The sequence below is a fragment of the Lates calcarifer genome, linkage group LG4 (genome assembly GCF_001640805.2).
Source record: "Lates calcarifer isolate ASB-BC8 linkage group LG4, TLL_Latcal_v3, whole genome shotgun sequence".
Lineage (NCBI taxonomy): Eukaryota > Metazoa > Chordata > Actinopteri > Centropomidae > Lates > Lates calcarifer.
The window spans coordinates 4182849-4204425 of NC_066836.1; the positions used below are offsets into that span (position 1 = coordinate 4182849).

General features: G+C 41.2%; 1 protein-coding gene across 15 annotated transcripts in view; it reads right to left on the reverse strand.

Annotated features, from left to right (window-relative positions):
• Window positions 1-21577, reverse strand: part of LOC108884343 (rho GTPase-activating protein 12) — a 55602-nt gene that overhangs the window by 8220 nt on the left and 25805 nt on the right. For 3 of the 15 annotated variants that reach the window (XM_018678198.2, XM_018678196.2, XM_018678197.2), the window contains exons 3-9: window positions 5550-5819; window positions 3548-3754; window positions 3120-3200; window positions 2093-2221; window positions 1853-1915; window positions 1298-1378; window positions 673-734 (exon numbers count right to left, since the gene is read on the reverse strand). In XM_018678198.2, coding sequence (XP_018533714.1) covers window positions 673-734; window positions 1298-1378; window positions 1853-1915; window positions 2093-2221; window positions 3120-3200; window positions 3548-3754; window positions 5550-5819 — 893 coding nt within the window. The remainder of the gene's footprint in view (window positions 1-672; window positions 735-1297; window positions 1379-1852; window positions 1916-2092; window positions 2222-3119; window positions 3201-3547; window positions 3755-5549; window positions 5820-21577) is intronic. The other 12 variants (XM_018678201.2, XM_018678200.2, XM_018678203.2 and 9 more) reach the window with 10 other exon arrangements.

A 21577-nucleotide genomic window follows, 5' to 3' on the forward strand; every position in this document is an offset into this window, starting at 1 on the left:
TTATATTAATCAAATAAAATATCAAAAAAGAATAATTTGGTTCACAGCGATGTAAAGATGCAGGCAAAACATCCCTCCTGATTCTTAACCTTAAAGAAAATCAATTAATTTTGATAAAAAAATCACCATACTGATTATAACTGGAAGCAGAGAGGGGATTTAATTCAGTTCAGTTCAATTTTATCTTATTTATATAGCTCTGAATCACAAGAGAAGTTATCTCAAGGCACTTTTCATGTGAAAGACCTCATGTGCAATAATATAGTGATTTATACAATCAATACAAATGCTGCTTCATTTCTATTTATTTTTATACTTTTTTAGGTTATTTATTTATCGTTGTTTTAAAGGGAGCCAGATGCAACAAAATTTAATTCAACTGTGCACTGTGGTAGTTTTTTGAATGACAATACAGACGTTTTAAGTTTGATGTAGAGTTAGAGTCTAGACTGTAATCTCTTTTATAATATTATAATACAGAGAGACCCAACAATTCCCACCATGAGCAAACACTAGGCGACAGTGGAGCAGAAACCTCGAGCAGAACCAGACAAAAAGAAAAGAAGAAAGAACTAAACAATTAAAATGAGCTTAAAGTGAAACAGACGTCCACACGACACAGGATTATAACGACATTAAAGTGGATTTAGCTGCAGAGTCAGTGCTACTCACCGGACTTTCTTGCCATGCTCAGTGATCTTTGTCACATTCAGGACTCCACACTTTTCAGATGGCTGCAGAGAAAAACAAGCATAAAAAAAATCATATTTGAGACTCATCAGTCGCACAAACTATGATTGACAACCACAGCAAAATCACAGAGGAGAAAACTGCTGTCAAAACTAAATGTTGGTAAACAATAAGCATGTGTGAATCCACTGTAAAACACCAGCAGCAGAAAAACGCCCACCACCAGAACAATCAGACTGCTGTCATTATTCTCACTCAGACTAAACACTACAGAGACATTAGAGTAAAATAAATTAGAGGCTGTGGATTCTTCTTAACCAGCAACCTTTTGCCTTTTCAGATTAAGATGCAGATTCTGGTGAAGCATGGATGATCAACCCAGCCAGGAGTGAATGTGTGATGTAGACAAACCAGAGTGAGCACAGCCCTATTAACAGGGTTTCTACACAGGCAAGTTTCCTTTTTCTGCAGCTTTATTTCTGCTGCAACACTCGACTTTTCTCTAATTATTTCCAAACCTGTGTAGGAACTCTGCAACACGTGTCACTGCCTACAGTCAGGGACCAAGCTAAACTCCCTGCAGGTGAGGTTAAGGGTGAGTACTAACAGAGGCGGGGGGCTTGGGAGACGAAGGGCAGGAGTCAGAGTCAGGAGAGGGGGGCTTGGGACCCAGAGGAGGAGGAGCGTCCTAGTGAAGAGACAAACGATGGGAAAAAAAAAACTGTCACATAACAACAGAAGGTTAATGAGAAGATGATGTGAGGTTAAAAAGACACAGACAGCTGAAAGAGTGTGATGGCAATTAGTGGTGAGATTATCACGCTGCAAAGAGAGTCAAGTACCTGTGTGATGTCCAGGAGGCACGAACGGATTATTAATTAGATGTAATACAGGTTCAGGGTTTCTCAGAATGCTCATGCACCTTTGAAGTACTTCATTCTTAGGATAATCAGTTTTGATTTAAGATAATTACTTGATGTTGTCACTGTGGTCAAACTCAAGCTCATCATGAATTTCTTGGTGATATCAGGGAACCATGCTTGAAAAAAAAAGGTGAATTTGACATGAACATGGGAATTGAATGTGATTATCATGCAAGCTGATTGTCTGTTCGGATTAGGGGACAAGGCAGTGATTGGTCGGGCCCGTCACGGCTACTGACTTTGTGTTTGTACGGGTGTTGGCGGGCGGAGCCGGTGCGGAAACGCCTGGTTTTTGACAGCCGCTGCAACGTAACAAGTCTACAACTGAAACTCTGGAACATCGCAGCAGTGAAATACAACAGACAACAGCTGCACTCGCAAACTAATCCTGTGCTTCAGGCTTTGTTGAAAAAAATTCTTAATTTTTTTTTCTAGCATTGAAATTAAGCATATGGCAGTGGACCAGTTGTGTGTAAGACCTTGTCGTTGGGCTCTTGGATGTAGGTGCTGTGTCTCCATTTGGTCAGGACGATGGGCTCCATGTGCTTCCTGTCCAGACTGCGACTTTTTGGAGCATCTCCAGACGGCTGTGGAGGGGAGTGGTTGTACTGGAGGGAGGGACCGGGGGATCATAACGGCATCAATATACAGCACTTATAATGTCACCAAATGCAAATGTAAACACATATCCCTCCTCACCTAAATATTTCTTCTCAGTTTTAACTGAGAGTGAACCTCATTCTGCCTAAATCTAACATGAACATTCATGTAATAAATCATAATAACAAAGTGGGGAAACAAAGACAGGAGCAGCATCCCCCAAATTAACAAAAATCTGTCAGATAATGTCACTTTTCTTTGCAAAAAGTTGACAATCACACTACAGAGCAGTGCAGAGACTGAGCTCTTCATCTTCAGAATACTGCACTCTAGTGCTAAAACTAATTTAACAAACGTACTCGGTTGGTTTTTGCCAAAAAATTGTCAACAAATTTGATAATCAGTCAATAATTTCAGCAATTTACCAAGTAAAAATCAACTGTCTCTTTGTGTTTCTGGACTGATTGATGGACAAGACAAGTAATTTGAAGAGGGAGATGTTAGAGCAAATAATTTTCACTGAACAACTAATTGATTAGTCAAGAAAATAAGAAAGAAAAATCATTAGTTGCAGCCCTTCTGATCTCACCAGAGTTTTTTTGTAACACAGCAGGGTTGATAACCGAGCATGAGAAGACTTATTTAACACCATAGTACTTTGGGTATAGAAGTTAAAATTTTGGTGATACGCGCACCAGTCCCTTCAAAATGCACCTGCGTTGTTTTGCATTTTGTGACTTTCAGTTAAATAATGTTATTTATATTTCGTCATAGTACTTTTCTTAAAATAGTGTTACAATCTCGTGAACCTAGTATCGTGTATCGTCTCATGACCTCAGTGTATCGTCACACTCCTACCAGTCCCTTCTGAGCATTATCTTTTAGTAATTTGATAAGCTGTCTTACCTTCGGCAGCTCCCATTCTGACCTGGAGCCGTCTGCACTGTAGTAATAAGGTCTGCCCTGGTCATCGACGTGTTTTAACCACTGACAAGACAGGAGAAAATACACGGCTCATTACTGAGTCTGTGCAAACCTACTGACCAACAGTCCTTAGACTTCTGTGGACATGCCTGTGTGATTATTCTGGATAATGAGGAAACTGTTTTGAGTTCAATATTTTCTATCCGTTCTCTAGCAGTAGTAATCACTCTCATGCTGTGGTGTTACAACACTGTCTAATCAGTGTGGAGGAAACATTTACGTCCTGCAACACAGGTAGAAAATCCCCACAAATCAACCTCAAAGCCCGCCCCCTCCAACCCCCACCACCAGGCATCCCCACAAACCACCACAGTAAAGAGACGGCAGATCAGCCCCCGTGCAGCCGGTACCTTCTCGTTGGTATAGTCGCTGACGTACAGCGTGTGGCCGTGCTCGTCCATCTCCTCCGACCAACCGCGTGGCGGCGAGCCATACTGACTGTCTGACTGGCTAGAGTAGGTACTGAAGCAGGTGTCCTCCGACGACAGAGGCTGAAGTCGGCCGATGGAGAGCGAGAGGAAGGGAAGGAAAGACGGCGAGAGCGAGAGAGGAGTGGTCTACCATTAGAGTAGAAAGAGAGAGAGGGAGGGAGAGAGAAAAGAGAGGGCATCTTTCACCAGGGTGTTTCAGAGGAGAAAAGACCCAGAACCAATAAACCATGAGAAGCTGCCCAACACCAGATTAACACAGCACAGGCAACCAGAAGACCCGTTAGAGAGTAAAAAAATCACCAATGTTCAGGCTTCATTTTGGTCGGTGAGGTGTAAATCTAGAGGTGGCTGCTGCAGCAATAAACTAGGCAACAGTGACTGTGTTTCACCTGTAGGTGGCAGTGTGGTACAGCCATTTAATTAAACAGGGGTCGACTCAAAATCAAGAGATGACTCCCAAATGATTCAGACTAATCTGCCGTGTCACAGTGTGTGTGTTCATCATAACAATAGTCATTCACAAAGTCAGAATAGTCATTCACTGCCAAATTACAAAAGTCTGCATGTGTTTTTCAAGAGCAGATTAATACAACAAAGCTGCATGTCAGAAAGAAAAAAAAAACTTTCATTTTCTCTGACAGTTCAAATCTCCCATAACAATCTGCCACTGCCGACGTCTCAACTGTCGACATGTGCAGCTTTGTTAGTCACGAGGAAGACACGATATAAAATGAATCCTTGCCTATATGCTGTGTTTATCTATTTAATATCTGCCTCTGACTCATGACACTGACTGAGCATATGAAAGCTAGTGTGTGTGTGTGTGTGTGTGTGTGTGTGTGTGTGTGTGTGTGTGTGTGTGTGTGACTTCTTGTAATTCTTTGCCTGTGAAAACCAGTTTGAACTCAGAGTGACGACATTTTTGCAAAGTCTGGTCATGTCGGCCGACGATCACGTTTCAGTTTTTCAGTTAAACTAAGAGTCTAATACTTTATGGTTTTCCTCGTGTTGAGTCTGTTTTTTACTGATAACTGATGTTGTTATTGTTCCAGCTGACTGCTGACTGGTTGTTGTTGCCTGTGGTTCTTGTATCTGCATTGTGAATTTGGAAACCTAATGAAGGTCCACGCCTGAAGCACTGCACAGTATCTCTAATTAAAGCAGGAGTGTGGGACGTTTACATATAAATGAACGTCTGTTAAAGCTTCACACACAGCTGATAAATCGCTGGTTTTAAAAACACACTTAAATGTGGCTACCTGTGTGTTATCTGTAAACGCAACATTTACATTTCTGTTGCTTGTTTTTTTATGAGCTCTTATACCAGCAACTACTTATTTTTGATCCCCTCCCTCTCATTTTGATGATGGGCTTCTCGTCTCACTTTTAAGGGTACATGCTTTTTAAGAGTCTGATTTTTCAGCCTAAAGCAGGGTACACACAAGAAGATAATCAGGCCAATTATTAATCCAAGTCTCCCCTCCTGGTTAAAGTCAGCAAAGGCTCGAGTATCGGTTGGTTCTGACGATTATCTTGCCAGATTTTCCTGTTTCCTGGTGTGTTCAGAGTGATTTTATCGCTCACTGCACATCACATGTGAAATCTGTCCTTATCTGTCACCACACACGTGTTATCTGTGTGTGGTGTCTCACATTTAAAAAAAAAAAATTATTTTGTGCCAGACACATCATCTAAACTTGTCCTGAGGGAGTTTAGGTTTTTGTGCCAGACCTGGGAACAATATAAACCATATTTTAAGAGGAAATATTTAGATTAACTTGTTTTACTTGTTTGTTCTGTGTCACCACCATTTAAATACTTTGTTTTTTATGTAAAAAGCTTGCATCAGCTGCATCCAGTTCTTCATAAAGACAGATAAAATAATGTGTATATGTGCATTTTCTCTCCACACAGTACGTACCTCGGAGCTATCCCCCGTGCTGTGGCTCTCTCCTCTGGAGTTCCCGATGCTGGCGTCCCTGGCTCGGGGCGGCTTCCAGGTCCTCTCCTGGGTGGAGCGGTTGTAGTAGAAGTGCCTGCCGTTCTGGTCCCTGTGGGTCTCCCAGTCGCCCAGCACGTGGAGCGGGGAGCCCGAGGGCAGAGGGGGCAGGTTGGTCTGGGTGATCTTCAGCTCCTGGAGGTTGGTGTAGACGGGCGACTCGGGGCGGCCGTGGCCTGATGAAGACACCGTCTGATGGAGAGGAAAAAAAGAGAGAGAGAGAGGGGTGGAGGAGTGAGTCATCTCTGAGTGCATTTAAGCCTGTTATATAATCAGGGGGAGAAAGTTCCTGGACAGCATGATGTAAGAAATTCACAGCTTTCAGAGTGTAAATCAACAGCTGCACATGCAAGCCAGTGGACGCTTTCATCTAAAATACCTTAAAACACCCAGAGAGCTTAAACCTCAACTCCCCCACACTGTTAACGCCACGTTCCCTCTGAGCTCCACATGTTGTCAATCACTGAATATCTGAAAGTGTTTGTGCTGAGCAGCAAAGGAAACGGCTGAAATGTCAAATAAACTATTTCGTTGTTGAACATAGAGGAGCAGAGCAGTAACCCAGAGTGAACTCAGAGGAGGAGGAGGAGGAGGAGGAGGAGGAGGAGGAGGAGGAGGAGGAGGAGGACAGGGGAAGTAAATGTTGTTATATAACCGAGAGTGGCAGGGACCCACGTCAGGTAGAAAAAAGGAAGTAAAACTGACGACCAAGATGCATCCTGAACATTGGGAGGACAGTTTGTCTGGGCTCATCCCCACAGCTGTGAACAGAGAGAGCTGAGGAAATCTTACACAAAAAACTGAAAGATTTAAAAGTGTATATAAGTAAATATGGATCATACTGTCTGTAAAACTGATGAACTGTATGTTCTTTTTGAGGCCAGACTGTATTACCAGAAGTTTGGGAAATAATAAAAATATAAATATATAAAATAAAATAAATAATATATATAAATAATAAAATTCCCCATAGTTCTACAGATAGGTAGGTCTGCAGATAGCAGTTATTATCATTATTGATTAACCGAAGCCTAATATTTTATCAATTAATTGGTCTATTAGAGGAAAATTTATTTATTTATTTATATTAAGATATTCCTTTTTTACTGCAATGTAAGACCAGAAAAAGCTGCATGTAATCATATTTGAGAAGCTGGCTTGAATCACTGTTTTATAACTGTATATATCCATGTTTAAAAATCACTGCCTTCATTATAGATTTGCAGCAAACTATAGCTACTTTGTCACTGTAACTTTTCTCCCTGAATCCTGAACTTTTCTGATCATATTTTCAGTCTGCAGACAGTAACGTGTCAGATCATGAGGAAAAAAACATGAATAATGTTTCAGGTAATTCAGGTAATCTGGCAGAACAAACCAAACACACTGCAGACATTTTCCTGTTGAACAGGCTGGAAACCTGACCAACAACAAACCAGATGTTTTATGCTGTTACTGGTTAAATGGAAGAGTCTACTGTAACCAAATAATCATTTAATATGATTTAATATTGTGAGCTAGTAAAGAGGGAAACAGGCTTAGTGGATGTGAGCTGCTGACAAATGAACAAAAAGTTAGTTCAACAACATCTCCCACAGCCTGTAATGACAGAGTATCCTTCTTCAAAACCCGCATGACTGATCCAGTCAATGGGCTACTTGTCATGATTATTTCATGCTGCCGTTACAAAGAAGCCGCCCGGGCTGCGGAGCGATAGGGCAGAGAGAGTCATAAATAATGCCAGCGCCCCCGAGGCCAACCAACAATGACTCTGTGATGTTTTTATTGCGCGGGGATCAATAGGGATGAAATATGCAGGAGCCGAGCAAACAGCTGGAGGTGCCCAGGAGAATCGAATGTGCGGTGGAGTAGAAGAAGCCCGAGAGGTGTGCTGTTCAATACAGCACCACAGCAGAACAGAATTATCAAATTAAGGTGGAGAGTGCAAATATTATAAATATTATATATAGTATGAGTGGCTGTATAAATGACTAGAGAGACAAGGATTTAACTGGAAGGAAAGCACAGACAAAAGCAGGAAAACTTGGCTTTCAGGACTTCCAGAGTAAAACACTGCTTTTAATCTGTAATGCTAACGTGCAAAACTGTGCAAGTGAAGCTTAAAGGTTGTGTGCAATAATTAAAAACACATAAAATATTACCTCTGGTGGTGAGCAGCTAGTAAACACATCATCCTCCTCCTCATGCAGAGAGATTACTCGGAGTAAACTTCTCCTGAAACGGATCATTGCCATTATCCCTGTTTTATATTTTTAAGTTTGAGTTCTCGTTTAATGCATGCAGCGCACAACCCTGGTGACACACTGCTGCTGCTGTGGTCTTCCTGTATAACACCAAGCGAACGTGTGATTTAGTGCATGAATCTGTCAAAGGGGAAGTCCTGATAGTCAATCGACCGTTAAAAAAGCCAGTTAAAGTCGTATCCCACTCAAGAGTCGGCCACAAAACCACATTCCCCCCCCGGAGTCTGCTCTGAGAGGCGACTTCACTTCAGTGGTGGGAAGTTGAAAGTTTTAGACTCCTCTGCTGCCACACAAACACCTGATATCCTCACATGGCAACTTCATAGTGATTTCAAGCCTCATAAGGGTCATAAGGTTGTAAAACCATCTGAGCATCAGGATCATGTTTAACTGAAACTGCTGACAAACAGAAGCAGAGTGGGCTATGTCAAATAACAGCTCTTATTATGTAACTAAAGGCTGCACAGCCGGGTTGTCTCATTAAAAATGCACGGGAAGTCTCTTCGCTCCATTATAGCAGCGGTATATTCCTGAGCAGCTGGTGTTGGACATCTGGTGTGAACAGACTGACCAGCTAATCAATACTGAGCTGTGAAACCACTGAACCACTGTGGGACATTAAGAGGCTGACCTCTTACACTGATGAAGCTGCTCTCTTTGATAGTACACCGTGTTCTAAGGGGAAGTTACCAGGTGGACACACGTCACCACGTTTTCCAGGAATAAAAGTCGACTTAAAAAAAAAGGTGCTAAATGTCAGTTTTTGCTATCTCTACATTAACAGCTGTTTATTTACCAGTCTAGAGTTAACATTGTGAGTTCAGCATAAAGCTTTTCGTGCTGAGAGATGTCTACAGCGCTGGAAAGCAACACCAGTGCTAACTCTTGTTTTGCCTCTATTTCTATCACTTTTTTCCGACTGGGGTTAGCATGCTAACCAGCTAGCCCCGTTCTGTCTCTTCTAGTAATACCACTTTGCGATAGTATATATCCAGTTTGTCCTCAGTCCAACATGAGAGGATGAAGAAGCAGCGTATTCTTGCCTCGTCTTGTAAATGCAACAACAACAACAAAAACTTACACATAGTGCCTTTAATTAAGTAGGAGAGTGCTGTGTTTCTATGTGGAGAAACTTGGAGGATATTATTAAAAGACAATTTATACACAGTGGGAAAATGCTTCTTGAACCAGCAGCTATTCCCATTTTGAAACACTACAACATCCGTTATAAGACTGATGAGCCTTGAGCTGCAGAACTCAAACTGAGCTGATGGTTACACAATCAGACCCATCACAACACTGACCGGTGAAGCCTCAACACCAACTAACTGGTAACCACAACACCTACTGCACAGTCAGCTCCTGACAGAAGCACTGAGGTCACACTGTACTGCAGCAGCCAATTAACACCTCGGATTACAGCTCTGCTTATTCTTAATTTCCTGTTTCAGCAGGAGTTAATGGGCAGAGAACAGGAAAACAAAGAATGACGCTGCCAAATCCTGCACAGTCTTATCTGCACTGCCTGCAGCTCTGCAGTGGAATAATAATCAACCGGTCCAATGTTCTCCGGCCAGAGCCAGAGAGAGAAACAGAGACTCCGGACTCTGCTTCAGGCAGTGAACGCATCGGCGCTGATATTAGACAGAAGTGGCTGCAGGTGCTTTTGGCATCACGCTGTTTATATTTAGACTGGGCCGGTGTGAGATTCAAAATACTGTGTTCATTTTCTGCAAAGCTGTTGACCTGATTAATGTTAAGCTGGGGTCACTGCTGCTTTTTTAAAAAGTAAACGCCACGTTAAGTCTGCCAGCTCATTTCCATTGTGGTTTCAGTTGTGGTTTCAGTGGCTTGTTTCGGTTTTTATGGGTCATTTCTTGTCTTCAAATTGTTTGTTTTGTCTGACAAACAGTTAAAAGTCTTTGGAGAGAACAATGTTAGAAGAACAGAATTAGATTTTTTGTTACACCCAAAACTAAGAACAAATCCCTGTCCACAATTCAGCCGAGTTGGAGACAGTGTGGGGCTGTGATCTCATGTGTTTTAGCTTTGTTGTATTTTGGTAATATGATGAGAGATGCTGTGTTAGAAGAGGAACGATACTTACTGAAAATCTTATTAGCAGCCTGTAAAAAGGCCATCACAAAGAGATGAGGCAGGGCAGAACCACCAACACAAGAGGAACAGATGAAAATCGTGAGTGAAATATATATTATAGAGCAGCTGACTCATGGGAAAAGAACAGCGTCGAGAGAAATGGATGGTATTTACATGTCAATGACAGGATGATGACTGAAACACAGAATAAATCACAGGGATAATTATGTTTTATGGAAACAAGGCAATCCACATCCTTTTTGTTGTTGTTGTTTTGTGTGTTTTTAAAGTAAAAAACAATAAAAAAATAAGTAAAAATCAGTGGAATCAATAAATCCTCAGACCTAATCGATGCAGGGATTGCATAGTTTTAAAATGACAGTTTCACACCGTTCTCTGTTTTCTCAGCGGCAGAAACAACAAAGGAGCAGTGACCTTTAGGTGGCAGCCTGACAACAAAGTCTGCCAAGTCGTAAAGGGACAGGCTGGCGATGAAGCAGGAGGAGGAGGAGGAGTAGCTCCATACGTTCACCTCCCCTTTTTCTGTTTGACACAGATGAACCTGCTCTGCTGCATACCACAGGGAGCTGGGGCCATGCAAAACACAAAACACGCACAGTTGTAAACATAAGCACACTGCAGCACTCCGATGCCTTCACGTGTGCGCGAGGTTCGGAAAAACATGCACACACACGCAAGTTGACACATGCCCAGAAACATGAAAGAACACCTCCTTCTCCTCTACTTCCTTGTCCATTCAGTTTTTAGTTTCACTGGGGACAATGTGTCTAAAAGCCTCATATATGTGTGTGTCGGTGAGGAGCCTCCACTTGTCACGGTTGTGGTCAGCGACCATCTTGCATAACATAACACAAGTAGGAAATGTTTCTTAATATTTCCCTCTTTTGGCTACAACCTTAATGTCGCTGACGGAGGCAGAAATTCTAATTTTTGTCATAACAATGCTTGATCTTGGTTTGATGAGTCAGCCAAAAAAAAAGAGCCACATAGAGTAACTTTTTTAATTAACTTTGGAGCTGGACAAAGTTGCTATAAAGCTCTAAATTAGATCCTGGGGAAGGAAGTCTAATGTGCATCCACTTTAAACTTTGCTATGTGAATGCCAAAGACAGCTGTCACAGCTTTGGCAGCTTTGTCGAGCCACTTTTAGCATAATGGACGACGAGGAAAACCAAAGTTTACCACAGAAAGAAAAGCCAGACCACTACAGCTGCATTTATTTTGATTATTAAATAACTTATCAGCAAAAATGTCACATATGGCAGTTTCCAGCTTCTAAAATATGAGGATTTTAATGCTTTTCTTTCTCACACATGGTAGTAAACTGAATATCTTTGGATTTTGGACTGTTGGTCAGGCAAAACAAGACATTTAATTGAGTCAAGATTCAATTTAATCCATCTTTAGGACTGGTAGAATACTCTAACATGCATTTGAGTTGATTAGAAGTGGACAAATGTAGCTACAAAACAGCTTTAGTGACTTGTTTTAATCAATTTGACATTTATTTATTTAAATTTTCAGTCATTTCATGTCTATATCAGACGTGGTTTGGGATGGGATGGTGTACAGGTGCTACACTAACAGGGAAATGTGGGACAAATGGCCAGAGAAACCAGCCACGAGGCGTGACAGTGCCCGATCGAAACAGGAAGTAAGGAGGTTATGTTAGAGAGGAGTTGTACACATGGAAAACAGCCAGGCCATATTTCCTGATAAGATTACATCACAGATACTGTAACACACTAAATGTGTGCGAGGTAAGGAGGCGAACTAAACAGAAAGGTTGTTTTCCAGTTTCTTTTTCTGTGTTTTATCTTCTCCTTCTGTCTTAAAGTGAAGTATTAGGCACATAAGAGGGAGGGAAAAAGAAAACCTGCAACTGAGAATGAATGTTTGTGGTGAACTGAGAATTAACCAGGAACAGAAAAAGACAAAACATAAGCATGACTGAGATCCCAGACCCTGAAAAGCCTCAAGGTCTTTCAGTCTGGTCTGAAGTAATCTCAGTAAATCTGACTGAAATGAAGAAAAGAAACAAAAAAAGCCCAAGCTGCAAGTCAACACAAAAAATCTCTTTAAACAGCGGCACCACCCAAGTCACTTATGCAACTCCTGTGCAATTACATTCAACAGGCGAAAAGAGCAGACAATGCAACACAGGGAAACAACACAGTGAATAGCCTAAGGTGACTCGGTGCTCTGAGTGACCTTGTGAAGCTGAAGACGGGAAGCTTCCAGGCTGGACTGACCCGACACTTATCAGGCAGCTGCACTCATATTTAAATAAGGAAACTAACGGACCATCACCACATGTCATTATATTTCCATGTGTCTGTTTGGGAGAAACAGCTCACACATTCATTCACAGCACAGACAGTGGCAGACACAGGCCTTACAACATGAGAAGATGCTTTTTAATTATACAGTAAAGGAGAGTAGAATTGATTATTACACTGTTTATTACCCGAAATTATGATGATTAAAAGCAGGTTGTTGCTTTTATTTGTTTAATAAACAATGAAACTCCCATCACTGTTGGATACAACCAAGTTAAGGTGACAACTCAGGGATGAATATTTTTAACATAGTATAATAAACTTAGACTGAAAAAGTCTAAATTCACTTTTCACCTTTTAATTTCAAGTTAATTCACTTTCGATCATTCAATTATGAAAATTCTTGTCAGGGAGTTTGGTTCAGTAACGTCTTATCTATCTGTAACAGTGTGATCTACACATGTAACAACGTGTTTGGACGCATTTTGGAAATGAAATAAAAGGTTCTTTGTTCGTTGTGAGACATGAGAGCACAGATCAGAGACACAGTGATCTACGTGTCCTCGTTTACATAATCCTGCCTGAGTGCAGCATCTCTGAGGTCTGTCAGAGGTCCACAGAGGGATCCTGGTCTTGTTCTGAATCTAGCTCTGATCTACTCGTGCCTCTACATGAGCTGCAAATGGGTCAAATGTAAGAGGCAGCAGGAGGGAGGGAAAGCAATGGTGAAAAATTAACTTCATGTAAGATTTGGTTTTGTGTTGCTGAGACGCTGTGGGGACTGTATACAGTCGGCTGCCTTCGCGTGACTAAATGTAGAAGAGTACGTGACCGAGAGTGATGCAGAGAGTAAAAAGTGATTAGTGCTGGCACTGCCCAAATGAACTTTTCCAGATGTGTGTGTGTGTGTGCTTTTAGACTGCAGAGTGTACGACCATATGCTCATGAGTCTGGAACAGCAGCTGTCTGGATGCTGCTCTGCCCTCGCCACAGGGGACAAGAGGTATTCCCTGCAGGCTGGGACAGGACGTCTGAAAGCACGGTCAGCCTTTTTTTTTGTTTGTTTTGAATGCAGGAAAGTCTGCACTCTTGACTTTACTGACATTTATAACCAGAGACACTTAAAACAAGTGAGGAGAAAGGGGATTCAGAGTGGCTCTGTGACATATTTTCACTCTCTGGGCTTGAAGCTTTGCCCACTGTGACATGCTAAAAATGGCCGGTATAATATCCTCAGAGTTGACTCAGGCTTTAAACATAAGATCAGTGCCGTGGTGTCATTGTTATCTGAGGCCACAGAGCAGAACCAGCCGGAGGGAACAGAGAGCAGCGAGGCAGCTGACAGCCTCGACCGAATGATTAATCCTCTAATTCCATCTACCTGACTGGTCGCAGCTAATGACGCTAATTCTCCAGTGTGGTCGTTTGGCTAAGGGGTGGGGGTGGGGGGGCTGGAGGGGTCTGATAAGGACAGCTGGCATGTATATATGTGTGTGTGTGGACATGATTATGCAAGAGGGTAGCAGGGGGACAGGTGTGGTCACTGCTCAGGACACATAATGCAATGTGATGTGATTTAGGAAGATGCATGCTGTGTGTAGCTTTCCCCTTCAACTTGGGCTCTGTGGAGGATTGTTTAAAGCACCATGATGCAACTGTTTTACCTTAAAGTAACAGCTTCAAAATCAATTTGATGGTACATTGGGTTGTAACAGGAAGAACAGAGCTTCTTTTATTCCTACTCTGTGCCCTGAATCCCTGTTTTTGCTCTACGTAACGTTAGCGAACAGTTAGCAATTCAGTTAGCGATCTTCTGCTAACTGAGTGATTGTGCCCAGTAAGTTCAAGAGTAATGCCAAACTGTAGATCAGTTAAAAAGACGAAGAAGTCATTAAAAATTAGCGTTCATCTCTGATATCGAGCCAGGAAACTTTTAAAATATCAATAATTCTAAATGGAGTTTGGTGTATTTGGTGCAGCGACAGCACTTCCTGGTCCAGAAGAGGACGAGGATCATGGGTAATAGACACAGCTCTGCTGTGTTTCAGTTCAGTGAATGGGACTAAGCAGTTGTAGCTCTGATCAAGAGACAGATAAGCTTTGTCTCTGTGCATGAAAACCACTTAAGCGCTCAGACTCAGAGATTTAATTACCACTCACAGCTGCAGAGGGCGCTGTTGCTCAGGAAAAGTTACACTCTGTTGCTTTAATGCACAAACACTGAGCTATACAACTTCTGCAAGGTAGAAAATGCATCTTTAAAATGGTAAAAATGAAAGAATGAAAACAACAGCATCATCTAAATTAGATACGATTTTCACTTTCACAATAGAAAAGCCTAAGACTCAGTTGATATTAGCCTATCAGCCGCCCACTATCTAAATCACCACTGATGGATGTTTACATCTTCGCGCCTGTTATCTTAATCCAGCTCTGTTGAGCCAACACAGCTGAGGAGGATGAAGATATGAAGCAGAGATATAGAGACTCTTCATGTCTGTCCTGCCGCCCACAACTTTCAACATCCTCCTGCAGGTTTAAACATCAGCTATCTGAATTTGTTTATACTGTGCTACACCTCACGGATTAAAGTCCAGAGGAGAAACACCAACATTTTACCTTGTGTTTTTATTCTAACTGTCTATTTATGTTGGGATGGTGTTTGCTAAGTCTCAGGAAGATTTTTTATTTATGTCCAACCCAGATTCGTCCCCAGCTGGTTGACGGGACCCTCTGGTTACAAGCTCACTACTGTACAGCTGCTCTCCAGTATCTGAGACTCAGCCAGCGAACTGACCTAGAAATCCAAAAGAGCAGCAACTATGTCAGCAGAGAAACAGTAAAAGAAATGACATTTATCTCCTGGTCCGACAAAAGACCTGTTGGTGCAATAGAAAGCAATTATGGGATGAACTTTTGGATCCTTCAGGGAGTCACGAGATAAATCTGAGGGGTTGTGAGATCCTTGTAGAAAAAATGATTAATTCTAAACAAATTTATGTGTATTTTCTTGGATTTTTTGTCAAATATTTAATTCTTACTGGAGAGTTTTGTCTTGCTGGGCCTCTAAAAAACATAAAAATTAAACAACCTAGCAAGGGAACATCACTCTTTGTTAATTCTCTGGATGAGTGGCTCAAAGCTCATTAACAGCCTGTTAGGACGGGGGGTTTGTTAAAGTTATAATAGCTTAAAAAAACGTGACTGTCTGTTTCAGTAGTGGCATGTTGATCCCTCTAAAATGAATGGCCTACTTCTGAAATTTAAAAAAAACATGATCTTCTTCTGTTTTTTTTCTGAGAGGCACACAAGGACTCTTACTTCTCAGCAGCAGCGAATGTCAACAGAACAGCTCATACAGCATGCCAAACATTTCCCCACTTAACTGGAAATGTGAAGATGTGGGTTAGAGACAGTGACAGAAAAAACCTGCAGCCTGAGACTTGTGCTGCGTTGCATTTACGTCAGAGGTCGGAAGTCGGAAAACCTTCATAGTTGCTCTTTTGGAGTACAGACAACTTCAAAACAAACACCTCGGTTGTTAATGGATATGATTATTTTAAAGCAAACGCTTCCTGAAAAGCTGTTCAAATGTAACTTTAAAAGAAATGTCAAGCCACGAATGTTAACCAGTTCAAACACATCTCGGACAAGCCATTGTCTCTGCTAGTCATTGTTAGCAGGGTTGGTTTGTCAGGGTTGGTGGACTTGAGCTAACTTTCCGAGTTGGAAATCCGACTTCAGGGGGCGTTTCAGTTGAAACTTCCTACAAGAAATTCCGACTTCCAAGTACAACTGGAAAGCACCATTAGGCCCTGTGTACATGAGGATGGTAACTGTAAGCATTAATACTGCAACAAATACTGGATTTATTGATCCCCGATCGTTTCTCAAGAAAAAGATCCAAACATTCGCCGTGTCCAGCTTCTCAAATGTGAGGATTTTCCGTTTTTCTATGTTTTATACCCTCACAGTCTTCAGCTGCAGCTCTAATCAAAATGTCAGACCAGGGCAGCTCTACTCATAACCTCTCAAACAGAGAATTACCTCAGAGGTTGGATGTGAAGTTATATCTGTGTGTGAATGTGCAGACAGCAGTGATCGATCTCACCTTGTAGAGATGAACTTCTGAGGTACCGAGCAAAAAGTATTCAACTCACTGTCAGAAACCATTTAACCTTTGTGAGCGTAATTTGAAACACCAGACCTCTGATTTGTTTTGAAAGTGATGAGACAGATGGCTGCATATGTGTGTGTGTGTGTGTGTTGTAATCCCTCTGCGGCAGACAGGGCACATTCAGTTCGTTTCCCATTCAGCAGGACATTAAGAGAACACAAGCAGGAACACAGCCTGGTTTCCACTGGAGTCTACTGACAGCAGTGTTGTTTTCCAACCAGACACTGACTTTTTATACAAATACAATCAGTTTTCAGACCCGATCAGCTCCATACAGCTGCTGTCAATCTCAAAAAATTAACCAGGTTTTCTCTAAATGTGGATGGAAACTTCACTGGAGCTCCTCGGTCAGGTCAGGGGAAACTAAAGCTGGGTGAAAAATGTTGTCATAATGAATGTCAAATCTTAATTTCTTTCAAGTTTAAAGGCAGATTTTTGCACCTGAGTGAAGAAACCAGATGGTTAACTGCGGTTTTAAACTGTTCTTTATGGTCAGATCATGAGTAGGCATGGGCTGCTTACCGGTTTCAAGGTACACTGTGGGAAAAGTCAAGGTTTCAAAATCACTAATATTTTCCGTCATACCGTTCCCACCCCCCTTTTGCATTTATGGGAGCACCAAGGTGACGCCATCTGGAAATGAACGTATGAAACAGCTACGACAGTTAGCATCTGTGAAATAAATACCGTAGGCTCACTACTGCGGCAGATAACAATTAACTAGCTAACGGAAGAGCAAAGAAGTACTAATTTCCTGCGAAATGAGTACTTTTACTTTTGTACTAGAGCTGTAATCGCGATACTATAACACTGTGAATCTCATACCGACTCATGCCTAATTATGACAGACACTTGGATCATTTCACAAATCTGATGTAGCAAAACAAGTACGATGATAAAATCTAACCTAACTACGATAAACCTAACCTGTACAATACATACCTTTAGTCCTGCGATGTGACTATCTAAGAAATAAACTGTATAAAACTCTTATTGACAATTTTTAATACTATTGTTGAGGAATATTATATCAGTTTATATCACAATATAAAATGATACAATATGATGCAATAATTGTTCTTGTTTTATCGCAAAGCCCTAGAGGAAACTGTTTATTCCAGTCTGCCAAGTAAAAATTCTGTCTTGCAAGCTTTACTGTTCCTTCTCTAAAAGCATAAGTCAATTTAAGTTCATCAACCTTCACACTGACCCAAAACTGGATGATTCAACCAGCTGAAGTTACTTAACCAGATTAGAGACCAAGACAAAATGAATTAAATCTACTTCTATTCTACAAATCATAATCGGCTACTGAAAGAAGCTGTAAAAAAAAATAAAATAAAACTGGCCGCCGAGGAGCTGAAGACATTAGTTTCCTCCCCTGCTCATCTTGTCAGATCACATTACAACAGACACAGCTTCACTGTTGAGCAGCCTGACCCAGCTGGGTCCACTGAATGAGTTAAGACCAAACCCAGCGGGGAGGAACAGGACCGAGTATTATTCCTTCAAACACACACTGGCACACACACGGGTCCTTTAAGGCCATCGGTTCAAATGTGTTCGATGTTCGCTCTCGGACACGAACGAGCCTATACGCCAGTTAACCCGGAGAACAAGGACACAACACAGCCATGATGCTCAGATAAAAGGAGACTCAGTGGGGAGCAGTAATTATCTAAGTAGACTTTATTCATCCAAAAATTGAGTGAGGCCACCGGCTCAAACAGAGTCTGTCTTGAGACACGTTTTGTGAACTTAGATGCTGCTTTCTGAGCCATGGCTCCTTCAAAATAAAAGACCATGAAGGGCGACCAACCCAGTTAAATAAAGTTTGGTAGTTTTTCATTTAGTCGTAGTTTACCAGAGATAAGTCTGTAATTTGGAACCAATCATAGGATCAACAATCGCAGGATTTTCTGGCTAATGCTAACACTTGAATAGAATTAATTTACTGAAAGTGCACCAACTGAACAGTGTTTCTATTTAAGTAGTAATTAGGATAACATTACACATGAAATTTTCTGGGAAATTAAAGGATTACCAAAATAAATAAATAAAAAGGTTATCAGAAATAATTCACAGGCAGAATCTCCAGAGCTTTGTCACACAAGATGGCAAAACACATCCAAACAAACCTCTGACTGACCTTTTATTTGCAGCTTTATGCAACTTCCCCTCTGTAAAGTGCAACTCTCTAAAATATTACTAACCTCCTTTTTCTGTTTGCAAAGTCATGTGGTGTCCCCATTATTTCCTAAGTCTGTTCCTGCAGCACCTAACTTCCCTGTACTGTACTAAGCCCGAGGAAAACAAACAAATAAAACAGCGGGTTTGCAAAAAAATCAAACACATAAGGTTGAAAATGACACGGGAAATTTACAAGGAAATGTGAACATTAACTAGTTCCAGCTTCTCAGTTGTCAGAATTTGTTGTTTCTTCTTTGTCTCACATGACTGTTGCTGTATATCTTTGGGTTTTCACCACTGTTTCACTGTTTTCTGGCATTTTATAGACAAAATAATGACTCAATAAATTAAGGCAATAACTGGCAGCATAATCTATAATAAAAAATAGTTAGTTGCAGCCTAAGGCCCCTGAAACTGAACTGCAGGAAGCTATCTGACCATAAAGAGATCAGAACACTGAAAAGACTTATCTTTAATTCTTCCTGGAACAATATCAAAAACCCTCAGCAGTAAACACAGACACCACGCCAACAACAGCCTCATAGCTTTAGGTCACTGCTCACAGCTCTCTCTTTCCACTTCTGGACTCATGAAAAGCCACATTCTTTTCCTCTATGCATTAATAACGGCTCCGAGGTCAAAACATGCGAGGAGTCAAATGCCCGTGGGGGTCGATGACAGAGGCGGTTCTGACGGATTGTAAAGACAACCTACATACAATATAATGACTCAGCGCTGACAATAAAGCTCCCTATTAAAAGTGACATCAAAGGAGTGAAATGGACAAACATGCGATGCAGCAAACACCCAACCAGATGCAAACATTTGAGGGCTGAAAAGTGTTGGAGATGTTAGCTGAAAAGACACAAAAAGAAAACAAGAGGAGAATTATATTTACCCTTTATATTCAAAGCCTTGACTTCTTGAAACAAGAGTCTGGAAAAAAAAGTCTTTACATGCCTGAACAAATAATGGAAACACTTAACGTCAAGCAGTCGAGGCAAAGACGTTAAACAGTGGACCTCGTAAATGAGTGGGCACTGGAAAAGAGTGAGTCACTACTGAGATGTGACACAAGTGGCCTTTTCACTGGCACCAAAAATCATAGCATTACTCGGAAATTAAGGGATTACTGTAAGTGAGAAGAATATATTACATAAGAGGGAGAGTTTTGTTACACTAGTACCAACCCTGATAGGATAGAGAGTTAAAGGTTTCCTCCTTCTTCCTCACAGACTTGGTTTTGGGTCTTAAATGTACTTTTACAAATCAAATCTCCATTGAAAAAGATAACAAAAGAGCTTAAAGCAACTCTTAAAATGTCCTGATAACAGATGAAAACATTTGTCACTAAATGACCAAAAAAACACACATCATAGCAACAGTATTTAAAAGCCAACTTTCAGTGGAAAAATGCTAAACTACCTACATTTAAGAGGTCAGTGCAGCTCTGGCCTGATTGGGTTAAATAGGTTACTGGCCTGACATCTATATAGGACAATCTCTCTGATGAACCCAGTTGTATTTTAAGCTATCAGAGGTTTATTTAGAAAGCCAATAGGCAGATATAAGATGAAATGAGGCATTCGCTTCTTATATATAGTTATACACAGTAGGTTCTTAGCGGCTTGAGATAGAGTCGAAGGATAAAGCTAGTGTTACACATTGTTGACAATGTGTAACACTGAGTGACAGTCAGTGGCTTAAACTGCTGGAATCAGGCCCAGCAAGTTCAAGACTAATGCTGAACTGTAGATCAGCTAAAAAAGACTTAGAAGTCATTAAAAACCAGCGTTCATCTCTGATATCCAGCCCGGAAACTTTGAAAATATCGCAAAATCTGAATGGAGTTTGGTGTGTTTGTTACAGCGACAGCACTTCCTGCTCCAGAAGCCGGGAATCATGGGTAATATACACCGTTCGGCCGTGTTTCAGTTCAGTTTGAGCTATTTATTGGTTTTGTTAAAAACTACTTACGGACTAGGAGCCGAACAGAAATAATTACCACTTGTGGCTGCAGGGGGCGCTGTTACATTGTGTTGCTTTAAATAGCACTCCTAAAAAAACAATTTTGATGATCGGTGTTATTTTCAAAGCAAGAAATGACTAAAATGTGACAGAAAAAAAGTCATCTTACATTCTGGAAAATGTTTTTTTTTTCTGATACTATTTTTTAATGGGAGAACGATCAGAAAATTAATCAACAAGGAAAATGATTATCTACAGCCCTGAGTACACATATAAAATCAACAGTACACCCTGAGTTATGTTTAATAATCTAGAACGGATAAGAAAAAACCAGCAGAGGACTACACGCCTTTAGGACCAGAAAGCTGGTTCAACATACTGCGACAGAGCGAGCAAAGAGACCAATAATTGCGATGCAGGAAAGCCTAGCAACAGCATGCAATGACGAAATGACAGAGCAATTAGAAAAGCTGAGAGTGTAATTAAGCTTGACAATGTGCCCAAATATTCTCTCCAAAGTCTTTTCACAAGGTCAACAACAGTGCAAGGTAATTGTTGGTTGACTAATGAGGAAATAATCTACAGCCAGAGCCAACGAGTGCAGAGATGCCGAGAGATAGAAACAGTTTTATGCACTGCTCCCACAACCTGAAGTGACTGCTTAATGAAAACTCCTCTTACACTGCAGCATTAGTTTCAATGCTCTAGATCTGAGTACATCTGCATCTCTCTCTCTTAGTCCATGTAGGTTAGCCTGCTGAGCTTTCTGCCAGAGCCTCATTGATCATCACGTATCCCAGTTAAACCACGGGACAGAGCAGAGAGCTGCCTCCAGTAAAACAGGCCAACACCACAGTATTTTCTCTCAGAGAGGAAACCACAACAGACAGGTCCACTTTGCAAGTGTTTTTCTTTCAGTTTTGTTATAATACAGCCATGTTTGGACTAGATAAC